Source organism: Rattus rattus, chromosome 1 (assembly GCF_011064425.1).
Source record: "Rattus rattus isolate New Zealand chromosome 1, Rrattus_CSIRO_v1, whole genome shotgun sequence".
In the NCBI taxonomy this organism is placed as follows: domain Eukaryota; kingdom Metazoa; phylum Chordata; class Mammalia; order Rodentia; family Muridae; genus Rattus; species Rattus rattus.
This window is the reverse complement of record NC_046154.1, coordinates 167982188-167997189: the sequence shown is the minus strand read 5'-3', so window position 1 is coordinate 167997189 and position 15002 is coordinate 167982188. Positions and strand designations below refer to the sequence as shown.

The 15002-nt window shown below is 41.9% G+C and overlaps 1 protein-coding gene across 4 annotated transcripts in view; it reads left to right on the top strand.

The window, feature by feature from the left end:
- The window catches only part of Ano4 (anoctamin 4), a 398260-nt gene extending 384264 nt beyond the window's left edge, over nucleotides 1–13996 (top strand). For all 4 annotated transcript variants that reach the window (XM_032911022.1, XM_032911030.1, XM_032911017.1 and 1 more), the window contains 4 exons: nucleotides 2252–2371; nucleotides 8472–8577; nucleotides 10956–11151; nucleotides 13188–13996. In XM_032911022.1, coding sequence (XP_032766913.1) covers nucleotides 2252–2371; nucleotides 8472–8577; nucleotides 10956–11147 — 418 coding nt within the window. In that variant the 3' untranslated portion in view covers nucleotides 11148–11151; nucleotides 13188–13996. The remainder of the gene's footprint in view (nucleotides 1–2251; nucleotides 2372–8471; nucleotides 8578–10955; nucleotides 11152–13187) is intronic.
- The last annotated feature ends 1006 nt before the right edge of the window (nucleotides 13997–15002 follow it).

Here is a 15002-nt window from a genome sequence, read left to right as displayed (position 1 = left end):
TTCCAATCCTGGTGACAATGATCACCTGATGTCCCCATCTTGTACATTAAGTAATTCAAAACAATAAATAGCCAATGTCTCAAAGGAGAATTTTCACATTTAGAGGCATGAGACATTTTCAAAACTTACTTGAGAGAAGTCTGTGTCCTGATCCAGGTCTCCTTACTTGGAAATGCTTTCAGAGGCATCTACTTGTCCTTTAGGAAAACTCCGTCTCTCTCTCTCTCTCTCTCTCTCTCTCTCTCTCTCTCTCTCTCTCTCTCTCTCTCTCTCCCTCTCTCTCTCTCTCTCTCTCTCTCTCTCTCTCTCTCTCTCTCTCTCAATGGTGGTGGGTATGCAGAGAGCATATGCCAGCAAACCAAGTGGTAAGCATGCCCTCTATGGCCCTCCAACTGTGACAAATGTGCAGAGTAGATGGACAAACATCCCTGGCTGCACTGTGGCTGAACCATAAAGTATAAAATCCCAATTCTCTAGATTTATAGCAGACTCAACTTTCTGATGTGGTGGTGATGGGATTTCACCATTGTAAAAAGAATTAGGGAAACAATTCAGTATTAGTTATATAACATCTCCCGTGACGATTGAGATGTTGTAGAAAGAAGACAATATACTTGTATACCAGATCCACATCTAATTCTATGTACATATGAGTAACCAGCCACCAAAGACACTTCCCACGTGGCTTTGTGCCTGGCATTACATGAATATGCTTAGTAAATTGGTTCACAGCTTTATCCTCTTTTTCACTTCTTTGGGTAAAAGGTGAACGATGCCGTTCATAGGACAGGTGTCATATTTGAATTTTGACTTTTGTCAATGGACATTTTAAACCAAATCAGAAGACATCAGCTTTAATCTCCACACAGCTTTGGAGCTGGTTGGTGAGATATGAGTACAGGCAGACCTGTGAATATCAGATCCTATGATGATGACTACTAAATTCTGTGTGTCAAACCACCAGCTCTCTCTGCAACAACTATCATCAAGCTGCTAGTGTGTCTGCATGCCCTGTTCTAGACAGTTCATCCATTCATTCTAGACCACCATTTCGAGGAGAAGTAGTGAGGACTGGAGAATGTTGCATCCCTGCTGGCCATGTATGTAAGCCTCAAATGTCTGGACAAATGGTTCTTCGAGATCAGCTCATCTTTGTAAAGGCCATGATGAGGACAGTGGTTTATCCTGGGCATGATATGAAGAAGCCACGTGCTTCAGGAATTGCTTGTGTCATCATTTTGGCCAGTAAGATGACTCAGAAGGCAAAGGTGTTTGCTACACAAGCCTTGAAACCTGAGTTCAATACCCCATGTCCATGTAAATATGGACGGAGGGAACTGACTCAACAAGATATCCTCTGACCTCCTCAGATGCCCCATGATGCATGCCTCCCCCCCCACAGACACACACACACACACACACACACACACACACACACACACACAGAGTCATTCTCTCTCTCCATCTTCCTCTCTCTCTCTCTCTCTCTTTCTCTCTCTCTCTCTCTTCCTTTCTCCTTTTCTCCCTCTCCCCCCTCTCTCACACAGGCACTATTATTACATTAGTAATAATGATGAATAAATTACTTTTAATTAAAGAATTATATAAAGTAAATATAAAGTAAAAACAAAGAACAATCATTTGAAAATGTTGTGATGAAACATCTTATTTTGTACTACAAAAAAAAAAAAATAGAAGATGGAAGGAAGCTGACAGAGTGGCTATTAGAATGACTGACTCTACTCATCCCATTCAGGAAGATCAATAGAATCTCTGATGTGTCATTTTCCTCTCATCAAGTCAACTAAATTCCATGTTTCTGGATTTTGTGGGTGCATAAAACCACTAGATCCTAAAATAAAAAATGTAAGACATCCACTCCCACAATCCTGCAGTTCAAGGGAAAGGCGTGTGTACACAGCCAACACTAGTAGCAGCTCAAGGATAATTCTGATCTAAATGTAGTAGAACTTCAGAGGGAAGTGGGTGAGTCATGCTGACTCTGGGTGAGGAATTCTTCTCGGAATAGGTGGTGTTTTGGTTGATCACTAAGGATAAGTAATATTTGCACTTCCACACAAAGGAGAAGGGGTTCCAAAGAAAAAGAAAATGCCAGCAGAGGCATGGAAACCTAATGCCACGTTGGGGGCATAGCTGGCTGTAGAGTAAGATATGAATTGAAAAGGCATTAGTGGCATAGTGTTAAAGGGGATGGATACTGTTGTAATTACGCAATCTGCATCTCCTTCAGGTGCATGGTTGGCTATGTAAATGCCAGCTTGTCCGTGTTCCGAATTTCTGACTTTGAAAACCGGTCTGAGCCAGAATCTGATGGCAGTGAGTTCTCAGGAACACCTCTGAAGTACTGCAGGTGAGTGGGAACCTTACCGGGCTTCCTGCGAAGTTCTAGTGGCTCTAGCATGGGACAGTTTTGCTGAGCCACAGTCCTTCTGGCTGAGTCTGTTTAAAGCAGTGGTTCTCATAATTAAAATATATGGTATGAAAAAATGTTTCCAATAAAAGAAAAATTACCCAGTGTTTGGGCAGAAAATATATTAAAAATTTTCGTTGGCTATAGGCATGATTGGTATACTAACGTGGTTCTGGCAAACCAAGGGTGAATATAATTTATATTCCTTGCCCCCAAAACCATGCTTCAGAGAGAATAAAGGTAATTAAAGACTTCATGGATCACGTTAGAAGATCAGTATAGATTATGTCTCATTCACTTTAATTTTTCTAGTAAAAATTAAATAACACAAAAATAAAGCAGTTCTGAGGGCATCAAGTGTCACCTGCTGATTTTTTTCATCATTAGGTTTTTTTTTTAGAATATCATTCAATATAATTTGATTATATTCACCCTGTCCCTATTCACCTCCATTTCTCTCCTCACCCAATTTTGTGTCCTTTTTAAAACTTTTAGCTTGTCAAGTCCAATGTGTACCGTCCGTGTGCACTTGTATATGTGGTGTTCCCCTGGAGCATGGAGGACCATGTTCCGGTAGAGCCACATCCTTAAAGAAAACTGACTGTCTTTCCAACAGATAGCAGTTACCAATAGCTTCTCACTCAAGGGTTGGACTTCATGCTCACTTTCCCTATCCACGCTAGTATTTTGTCTGGCTTGAGCTTCCATAGGTCTGTCACAACCACTGTGAATTCATCTGTGCAACTGCCTTGCTCTATCCAGAAAGCATGTTTCCTTATAGTTATTCTCTATCCCTGACCTTCGGAGTCTTTTCACCCTGGTCCACAATGATCCCTGAGCTATGGGAGGAGGGGAATAATATCAATGTCCCATTTAAGATGGACCATTCTACAGTTCCTTATTCTCCGTACTGGCTAGTTTTGTATGTCTTGTGGAGTTATCACAGAGAAAGGAGCCTCAGTTGTGGAAAGGCCTTCATGAGACCCCGCTGTAAGGCATTTTCTCAATTAGTGATCAAGTGGGGAGGACACAGCCCATTGTGGGTGGTGCTGTCCCTGGGCTGGTGGTCTTGGGTTCTATAAGGAAGCAAGCTGACCAAGCCAGGGGAAGCAAACCAGTAAGAAACATCCCTCCATGGCCTCTGCATCAGCTCCTGCTTCCTGACCTGCTTGAGTTCCAGTCCTGACTTCCTTGGTGTTGAACAGCATGGAAATAAGCTGAATAAACCCTTTCCTCCCCAACTTGCTTCTTGGTCATGATGTTTGTGCAGGAATAGAAACCGTGACTAAGATATTCTCTGAGTCATCACTAATTGTCGGTCTCTGTGTTAATCACCATCTACTGCAAGATGATAAAAAAAAATGAGAAACGTCTTCATCAGTGCTCAGAAATGGACTAATCTATAGGTGTCGATTTAATACTGTCCCCATTTAGTTCCCACGGTAGTAGGTTCTCCATGGGGACTATGACCTACCTCCCCACATGTTCTTGGCCATATAACAGAGCCAGTATGAATTCCAGCTTGTATAGCAGGTCTTAATTCCAATCAGAAAGTGGTTGGTTACTTCCATGACAGTATGTCATTGTTATACCAGTGAGCATATCTTACCAAGTCAGATACTATTGTAGCTCAAAGAGTTCTCAGCTGGATAAGAACGATAACCAGTTTTACCTTTCCAACAGTGTACATAGCACCTCTCAGCACTGTTAAGAGAAAGTCAGTACCAGCTTGATTTATCCATGTTCTATGACTCAAGCATTTGGTGTCTTTAACAATAGCGTCTTGCTATAAAGTTCTGGAGGGTAACAGACAGTAATGATCATAGCCTATAATGTTTAAGAATCTATGGGACCTCACTGGGTAACAGCTCCAAAAAGGATAATTCATGCCTGGAACTGGGATGTTTTATCTGTTAAATGATAAGTATTATTTTAATTTAAAAGCCATTCAGTAGACTGGAAATGTAGGACAAGTGTTGGACTACTTGCCGTCCATGAATAAAACCCTGGGTTTAGTCTCCAGCAACACAGAAAACTAGGTATGATGACACGCACCAGAATGCCAGCACTCTGAAGGTGGAGGCAGGAGAGTCATCCTTGGTTACACAGTGAGTTGGAGGCCAACCCATCTGAAAAAAATAGATTAAAAACAGCTTACTTCTAAAAAAAAATTTTTTTTTCCGGAGCTGGTGACCAAACCCAGGGCCTTGCGCATGCTAGGCAAGTGCTCTACCACTGAGCTAAATCCCCAACCCCTAAAAATTTTTTTGTTAATTAAAAATAAAGTATATTTTTGGTCATGAGCCTAGCCTTTAATAGCTAAACCAAGGGGGAGGGACAGTGTGAGAGGGAGACGGGTGAGGGGAGGGGGGCTATTGGGATGTAAAATGAATAGATAAATGGAAAAAATAAAAAAGTATAGAACACTTTTCACCTTTTTCTTCTTGTTTTATAATTCTAGCTGTCCTACATAATAAAATAAAAGTATCTTTCACAATGACTAACACAAATAGGATTGATATCTTCATTCATTTAAATTGTGATCATTTTGCTTGATGTTAATTTTTTCTGAAACAAAAGTTTCCCATTTCTTTAAGGCCTTCAATTGCAAGAGGAATACGTACACATATGTGTAAAATACACATGTACATTCATCATAGAAAAGGCAGTCTTAGTATTCTTCTTCAGGTATCTGTCAGGCAATGCACCTGAGTTGACTCTCAGCCTGAAAACATCTGAACATGCTGTTAAATTTTTAAAACACATTCTCAAGTGGATCAGTGACCTGGAAAAAAATTAGTTTCCCAAAGGCAGAACTAAGTGGATCAGGAGCCAAGAGTACACAAGAGAACAACATCCAACCCAAAGAGGATCTGTTAAGCAGGGTAGAATTAAGCTTTGTTTTAAAGACTTCCCATGGTCAGAAGCTGAAAAAAAAAAGTAGAGAATTGGCAAATCTATGAGTAATTCTAAACATATGCTATATAAAACAACTATAATATAACCACACCATATAAATGTACAGTAGTGAAAATAAACAGGCAACGTAACAGAAAATTAAAAAAAAAAAACAGCTTCAGAAGATATATATATATATATATATATATATATATATATGACGTCATAGACTTTGCGGGTTGGAGAGATAGGTCAGTGTTAAAGAATACATTCTGCTCTCAAAGAGGACCTGAACTCCATTTCTGGTGTATCTCTCACCTTCTATGGACTTTGTGGGCTCATGAATTCACGCATATACATTCACACACTAAAAAATAAGAAAGAAAAATATAAAAAAAATAAATCTTTCCTAAAGCTATAACATCCTTACATCAAGCTCAAGCACAAATAAAAGTAAATACTAGAACATCCTCACAGATGTGTAAGTGAACATACGTATTTGTCACTTTTCTGTTGCCGTGATGAAAATACAATTACGACTTATACCAGAGTTGTTCATTTTGGCCTGTGGTGCCAAAGGGAAAGTCTATAATGCAGGAAGGCATGGCAGCAATGGGAGCAATGGGTTGGCTGTTCATATCTTATCCATGTACAGGAGCCAGAGGGAGAAGTTACGAGGTGGGGCAAGGCTGTAAACCCTCGAAGCCCAGTGATTCCTCTAGCAAGGAAGGCTCTATCTACCTCCTAAAGGTTCCATAGCATCCTCAAACAGTCCCACCAACTGGGACCAGTTGTTCAAACACACAAGCCGACGAGGGACATCTCTCATTCAAACTGCCACTGTGTGTGTTTCAATGATCAAAATGATCCCACCAAATTAATCCAAGGGATTAGGAAGTGTCAAGTAAATAACTAAGAGAAACTTATAACAGACCTATATGTTTAGTTATAGATTGGGAATTACTGTTAGGCCAATTCTGTGTGCCTGAGGACCACAATATCATTACATGTGGATGTGAAGGATGAAAATCAGTCCAGATTCTTTTGAAGAAATAATAATAAAAGAGATTTATTTAAGCTAAGGTACAATATATAGTGAGTAATTAATGTGGCAGTGTCATGGTAGTGGAAATAGACAATTTCACAAAATTGAGAATTCAAAGATAGATTATGTAATAACTAAGGTACGATTCTCAGAAAATCAACATATTTATGTGCTGTTTATATTAAAAAGTAGGCGTGGTTTTACTTAGGAAAGTCCCACGCAGAAAATAAAACTGAAAACAAACAAGATCATTGTCCTGAAAATTAGAAGTGCTGTAACATTCCCGGGCATCGGGGAATGCCAGCCCCTGTGCTGGCTAAGAGTCACTTTCTACTCTTTCACAGTTAAAAAAAAATGGGAATAAATTAACAATAGCCAATGCTAGGAAAATCACATTTCCAATGACGTCATCTACGTCTTGAGAAATAAGGGCAGCTTTAGCAAAAGGGAATGTTTCCCTGAAACTGGTACAGATAACAGGAAGACCGCATCAAAAGCCAAGCAACAGGGCTGAGGTAGATCTCAGGGCCAGAGCACAGAGCCCAGTGCTTGTCATAAGGAAGACCCGGGTTCAATTCCTAGCACCAAAACAAAATTAGGGCAGAAAGAGCATCTGAGTGTAACCGTTTTCCAATTCATGGCTATAGGATAGGTTTTGTGGTGATAAAGTATATTTGCATTTTTCTTCTAGAATATCTACTTAAAGTATTTCTGAAATATTAGAGCCTGAAAAGGAGCAGAGAAATATGATCCCTGGTTATTGGGTGACTCAGGAAAAGCAAATGGAGGTTAGGGGAGTCTGCATAAACTTTCAGCCCTAAAGAAAGTTCTTCCTGGAATTCCATGCATAATTATTGGACCTATTCTGGGGTCAGATGAATAACCACATATTAGACAGTAGAAATTTCAATGCTTCCTATTACCAATTTGGAGGCATCCAACTGTTCGCTCAATTTCAACACAAAACAGTCATTATCAGTATTCCCCTAGTGATAAAAGATTCATGGTAGATTATCAAACCCACCCAAAGACGCTAACGATAATAATTAATATGATGATTTTGATGGAGATAATGGTGACCAGTAATATTATTTCAAGTACTTGATATATTTTAAGCACAGTCTTTATAGGAACATATTCTGGACTGTCTGTTAATCAATACCGATCCAAAGGTTAGAGGTCAGGCTCTACTTTTTACAAGCCCCCCACCCCCCAAATCACAACTTTTATTCAGACAAACGGAATTCTGTGCTTCTCTACAGCAGACACATTCAAACAACCAATACATCCACATCACTCTAAATGCATGAAAACTTTGTGACACTGGGGTCACTTTTCGGTAGTGGAGTTAGTGACAGTGACTGCAACAATGAGTTTTACTTGTGTAGATCGAAGTTTCCAGGATGACACCTGACCCCACATAGGTGTTCAACAAACATGTGCAGCTCCATGTCAATTCAAATGTTAGAGGCTGAAGACCAGGTAGGAAGGATGCATGAAGGACAGGCAGCAGAAATCCCATGTAAATTGACATGCACAAAGAAAAATGTGCAGTTCAAGGCAGTTGCCACAGAAAGTTTCTTTTAAATTAAGGTGCCCAAAATTGGGCAGAGTCAGCAGAATACTCTGTTCTACTTTGGTTTTGGTTTTGTTTTATTTTGTTTTGTTTTGTTTTTGTTCCTGCAACATGTTGTCTCCTTCCCTCCATCTCTCCCTCCCTCCTTCCCTCTCTCCCTTCCTGCTACCCCATCTAATTTGTGGTAGCCTAGCATTTCTGCAGACTTAGTGATAATTCACTTAATAATAGTTCTAACAAGCATCCTGGTGATGTATCTTAAGAATCTTTTTGAGCAGAGGTTGAGTAAGAAGTAATTTCCTGCCCAACCACCATGGATGATTACCCAGAGAAGAGATATTATTTTACCAAAAGAAATAAAAGAATGCTGGACAAACAAAGTGACAGCTGTCTAGCTTAGAGAAAGGTTTCTTTCCCCTTCAACATTTGTTCAACGTGTGTGTAAAGACGTCACGAAGATGGAAGAGATTTGGGACCTGGAGAATCGGGGTTGGGGATACAACCTTCTCGTGTGTTTACAGATATCGGGACTACCGGGACCCGCCTCATTCTTTGGCTCCCTATGGCTACACACTGCAGTTTTGGCATGTCCTCGCAGCTCGGCTGGCTTTCATCATTGTGTTTGAGGTGAGCTTTCTCAAGCAGTCCCTTCATTCCTTTGGCATAATGAAGTCACTAGGAGTAACGTGAAAACGTGACAGAGACTTCCAACGCCAGCCCTGGCTTTCTAAAGTATCATGGCCACATAATGTAGCCCCACTCTCATCTTTCTACTTAATTGGAACTTTCAAGTTTTCCAGGAACCATTTCAAAGTCTCTTAGTAACAGAGCAGGAACCATGGGCCTTACATTCAATATTCTGGGGCCGTGATTCATCATCTTTAAGAGAAATGCAGTTCTCCCATCCCTGCTTCCAGAGGTGCTGAGATATTGCTTGCGATGTCCTTTCCTCTCCAAGACGCTGCAGCAGGTCCTCCCAGATGGTCTGGAAGACATTGAGCTGGATGCTCCCCTGTTGCCTCTGTGTGCCTCACTGTGTCATTACGTAAGCACCGGTTACTGAAAATCAGAAGAGACTCAGGAAGCGCCTTCTTCCTGGCTATTGCTTGCATTTCTGTTTTAGTATAAATATATCAGCTATTTTATCTTGGGCTTTTAGGAAATTTTCTATTGCTATAACTCCATTTATAAAGTCAATTCCATGTCTTGTCATGTATATTGGAGGCAGATTTGTGCACGCCGAAGATGCCTCTTTTTGGACTGGAAGTGTCTTAAAACTTTGAGACAACTCTATCATCACTTTGCCCCAACACCCCAGACAGCCAAGGGAAGATGATATTAAGCTCTTATGCTCTGGAAATAAATTAAGTGATGGCTAAGTCCCTATTTGTAGACATCTTTACCCTATTTGTTTCTTTGTGTGTGCACGCACATGTATACCAATACCAATGTGAACGTGTGGCCTCCAGGAGGCAACTTTTTGCTGCAGTCAGTTCTTTCCTTCTGCCTTCTGGGAATGCAATTCCATTTGCCAGGTTTGGTGGTAAGGATGCTTACTCAGTGAGCCACTCTTTAAAGAAGAAATGTTTCTCATGTGTGGTAGTGCAGGCCTTCAATCCCAACATTCATGGGGCAGAGACAGGGAGATCTCTGGGTTCTAGATCAGCCTGGTCAACATAGAAATTTCTGAGCCCATGAGACCCTGTCTATAAGTAAATAAGAAACAGATAGGCTCAACCTAACCTGGTGTTACATTGTTTTCAAATTAAATAAGAAAGGGTATTCTCAAGCTGGCTCAGTGGATAAAGATCTTGCAGGCAAACATGAGAGCTTGCATTTGAATGCTCAGCACCAATGTAAGAATGAGGTGAGGTGGGACAGGCCTGTAATGGCAACCCAGGGAGGAGACATGAAGACAGGTGGGCTGCAGGAGCTCCCTGACCTGCCACTCTGGCCCACACAATAAGCTCAATGAGAGACCTGTCAATCAAATCTAAGACAAAATATGATGGAGGAAGACTCCCAACATGCAGAGACACTAACAAGCACATCTACAAACACATATGTGGACAAACACACACTCATGCACACATGCATGCAGAGACTGGTAGCCTCTGCATGCATACACACTAGCAAGCACATCTACAAACACATATGTGGACGGACACACACTCATGCACACATACATGCACATATGCGTGCATGCACACCACACATTCCAAAGGAAAAAAACCCAAATAAGGATAACATTAAACTACTGAGTGGCTTTCTTTCCATTTAGAGCTTTCCGTACCCTTCCTGTATACTGTGGTTAACCATTTAAAGCACTAGAAGGAGCAGAAAAACCTCTTGATGGGCAGAGTTTCATGCGGGCTGTGTGTCACTGAGTTTGTTTTAAATAAACGGAGAATCCTTATCGATACGCTTCAGCACGGCATTATTGTGACTAAAGTAGTTTAAAATTATAAAGACTCTTAATCACAATGTCATCTGGTAATTCACCAGTTGTCGGGACGTAGACAGACAAAAGCGAGTGCCATTCTAGAGTTCCTAGGTAAGAAATGTGTGGCACTTTTCCAAAGAGAGAACCTGTCTTCCCGAAATGGCCATTTCCCCAGGCCCATGGGTGACTCTCACTGGGTTTTGCAGAGCACTGAACAATCTACACAGAATCTTCAGACTAATTCTAATCTTCATAGCGTGACTGGTTTGAGTGTAGTTAAGTGACCTATGCTCAGGTTGGCTCCAAAGCAATGAAAGCTGCTGAGTCAAGATTTGCTCCTGGTCTCTGTTTTCCTGTTCTTCTTTGCCTTGAGCATCTCTCCTCCGCTGTCCCTCCGCCCCTGGTCCTCTTCTCTAGATGGTGTCAACAAACCAAGTTCAATTCTCACCTACCCTTTGCCCTTTCAGGACACACCTCCCCCGAGGGCCTCTTCCCACTTCCCCCATTTCCCAGGTCCCTACCCCTCCTTCTGATTCCGCTGTGTTCTCTGTTGTGTTTTTAGCACCTCGTGTTTTGTATAAAGCACCTCATTTCCTATCTGATACCAGACCTCCCGAAAGATCTAAGGGACCGGATGAGGAGAGAAAAGTACTTGATCCAGGAGATGATGTATGAGGCTGAACTGGAACGCCTCCAGAAAGAACGGAAGGAGAGGAAGAAGAATGGAAAAGCACATCACAATGAGTGGCCGTGACAAGGTAGGTGACCACTGTGCCTAGGGGGAAGCCACACCCAGGTCAGGTGTAGAGCAGCTGATGCAACACTCAGAAACAGAGTATAGAGTGTTTACTAGCAAGGGTCAAAATAAGCTTAGATGCTTCCAAAACCAGCTAATCAGTGCCATTCAGTCCTTCCTCCCACATGGTCAGTCTGCCTTCTCCTTCCCTGCCAGATTCTGGCCTGGAGACAGGGTCTTTGCATGTCGGCTCAGATAATATACACCGTCCTCTTCCTTCTGCTCCAGCCAGGCTGCTCTTCTATCCCCAGCACAAGTATCCCCTTCCTCCTGGTCCAAGTCTGCATCTCCCCTCCCCCACAGCTGGCTTTACTCTATTAAGAGCTCTCATTTTTCTAGCTGGCTTTTTGTATCACACCATACCTTCTAAGGAGGTTTCCCAGACCTCTCAGCCCATTCAGAGTTAACACCTAAACGCCTCTGGTCCCCACCATCGGCAATGCGCTAAGAGATAAATGCTGATTTGCATTGTTCATCAGTGGTCCTCTAAAGCAATTGATCAGACTTTCTCAACACAGTAATAAGCTCACTGGGGAAATCTCTATGGATTGTAATTCTAATGCTTCCAACTCGTTAGTGTGAGGCCTGTGATGCCTAAAAAGGTATACATTTGATTAGTAAAAGTCAGATAGAGTGAAGCTGTGTACATTTCACGAAAGTTCAACAGAGCCACCAAACATCCTGGCCCACAGGAAAAGCTCTGAAACTTCCTATAGAGTCAGTTACTAGTTGTATGACGTCAGACAGATCACCTAGCTTCTCTGAGCCAACATTTCCTCTGTAATGAATTGTCTAGATGAACCCTCTGTTCTCATACCCCATGAGACTCATATTATGGCAGAAGAGGGTCTTTTGTCCTTTTGTGTTCCTTAACATTTTCTTCATTATTTGAGCAAAACCATTAAGGCTTCTTTTTTTCCTCAAATTCTGCCTCCCGAGGGAAAAGTGAGATACAGAGAAAAGGAAATCCCTGTTGGCTGATTGTAACAATATCTGGAGAGATGCATATTGTGAATGGTAAAGTTGTATCAGCCTCACTGCGTGTTGACAATCGGGCAGGTTGTTATGACTTTGACAAGAGGCTGAACTTGGGGGAAATAGGATAGACTTAAATCCTGCAGGAATCAACACCTGAACTCCCACCCCAAATTCAGATGCACACCAGACTTATGCTCCAATACAAACTAAATAATTCTGCCATTTCCAATGGCCACTCTCTGGCCGTGCCTGTGGGAAAATTACTGAACTTGAGTGGGTCTACCTGTTGAGCTGAGCTGATAAGCAGCTCAAACGATGAAGTGCCCCTGGGGCACTTACCAAGCATAACAGACTGTAGAATGCTCTCCAGCGTGGGTCTTACTGTTTAGCACCGTGGTGTAGCCAGCTGGATCCCGTATCTGCCTTTCACATTCTCTCTGTTTGTGGTCTGTCACATGGACTTGGTTTCTGTGTGGGGGAAACTAAAGAAAGGGGAGAATGCAGGGGATGAGGGGTTCTGGTTTTCACTTTCTGGGAGTCTAATGTACGTTCTAAGCTCCCAGCCCCTGACTTTTTTTTTTTTTTTTTTTTTTGGACTCATTTTAATCACCTCACTGGGCCTACATAACCGTGGAGCCCCTGAAAGTTCCAGTGGCCATAGAACAAGGCACGGATGCATGTCTTTGTCCTTAGAGGCTGGGCTGGGCTGCCAGGCAAGTGACTCATCTTGGAGGAGTCTTCTGCCTTTGACACTATATTCTGCCTACCTCTCATTTGTTATTGGAAAGCGCATTTTGTTGCCTGGCTTCATCCCCACAAGAGCCAGTGGGATTCATACTTTAGATTGTCTCTCTGACTCACGTGTCATAAAGCAGACAAAACGTTTTTCCTTCCTTTACTTCCTTTGGGGTCCCAAATTCTTTGAATGCCTTTGACATACGGTAAATCCTTGAGCTACGGTGCACTATGGTGTATAGATGACCTAAGTGTGTATGATCCTAATGTCTTTTCTCTTTCCAGGTGACAGTTGATTTCCAGGCGAAAGACCTGAATCTTGTTTACTTCTTCGGGCAGTGCAAAAGCACATTCAAGTGGATGACGAGCAGCGCACGCGCAGTGCATGCTGCAGACACCGCCGCGCAGCCGCAGACAGGGCAGCAGCAAGGAGCCGACTGACGGAGGTGGAGTCCCGCTGTCGTGAAATCACGCTGCAGTCCAGCACACAATTGCTATCTATCCATAGACCATTCTTGACCGAGCAAGCATGCACGTTATGGGCAGTTACATTCATCAAGTTTTTAAAACCAAGGGGAGACTTGTATACTGGGCCTGTTTTTTTAGCCTGTTTGCTACCTTTTTTGCATTCTATCCCATGTGAATTTTACAGATACCGGGCTAAAAAAGGGTATTTGGACACTTGGACACATTCCTAGAATGTCATCCTGTCCTGTTCTACATCACCAAATGACACAGAGAAGACCCTGTTTACAACTTTTTCTTTCTTTTTTTTTTTAAGTTCAGATCTTTCTGAAGAGATAATTCTATATGACATATCTATAGCTATGTGTATGGCCATAGATGTATTTCTGTGTGTACATATGTATAGACATGTATTCCTACATATGTACATACAAATGCAGAGGTATATAAAGTACATAGGAATTCCTTACTTGTAAATAGCCAAAAATAAAAAATAAAAATAAAAAGTACTGACACGAATGATGAATTTTCACATTTAAACAGTCACCAACATGAAAGCCATGTTTAATTGCTTGTATAATGTGATATAATAGAGTTTAAAATAAATTTATGCACATGGAATATTTTCAGCGGGCTCTTCTGAACTTCTGCTGTGTTTTTCCAGGGATGAAGGAGCTAACACCATGCGGTTTTTAATGCTGGCAAATTATCTCACCCTAAGTATGCGTTTCCTCCCTGGTCACCCTTCCCTTCTTGCTTCCATCGTGTCTTCTTAGGGCACAGAGCAAATTGCTTCAAAATCAATAGGAAGAGTTTGAAAATACTACCCACACCCTATGCAGGGGAAACAGGGAACCAGTCATCAATACTTAGAATGCCTTTATGTCCCTGTGTGTTAAAACACCACACTAATCTGAAGAAAAGCCACCTACCTGGGAAGTTGGTGTGGCAGGAAATATGGTTTAATTATTACTCTACTTCCAGAGATGCAGAATCTTTTAAATTCATTTTCCTCATGTGTATTGAAGGTGTACACCATTTTCTATCATCGTAGCGTTAGCATGAAACGATTACTATGGTCACATTTATACACCCATATGGTAACCAGTCCGTGTTTCTGTAACAATACCCTATAAAGAAGAGAGCTTGACTTAGATCACCATTTTTAAAGGTTGACATTTCAATCTTGGGTGGCCCCAAGTATTTGGTGGTGGGGAAGCCACCATCTGTGGCAGAATGACAGAACAGCAAAACGGAAGCAGCTGTGTGCAGAAGGACAGATAATCTGGCAAGAGGATGGCACAGAAATTCGGGGGTCAGGCTCACTTATCTCTGGTAACAGTCTGGTATCGCAGATCCCTAAGTCCCACAAGAATTACATTCAACTTCACCATATAACCTAACATACGTCACTAGTTCCCAGGTATCATAGTATCGAAACTAACACAAGACACAGGTTTTCAGCATGCAAACGTTGGGGGACACACTGAAACTACAGCTACCACTTTCCACAGCTGCTTCTGAGCATGTGTTCATCCGCGCGTGTCAACCTGACATGCCAGGAGTGGGAGATAAAAATTCCTCCATCATCACATCCACCAAAAGGTGGATATAGATTCTCCCAGGCTGAGTTAG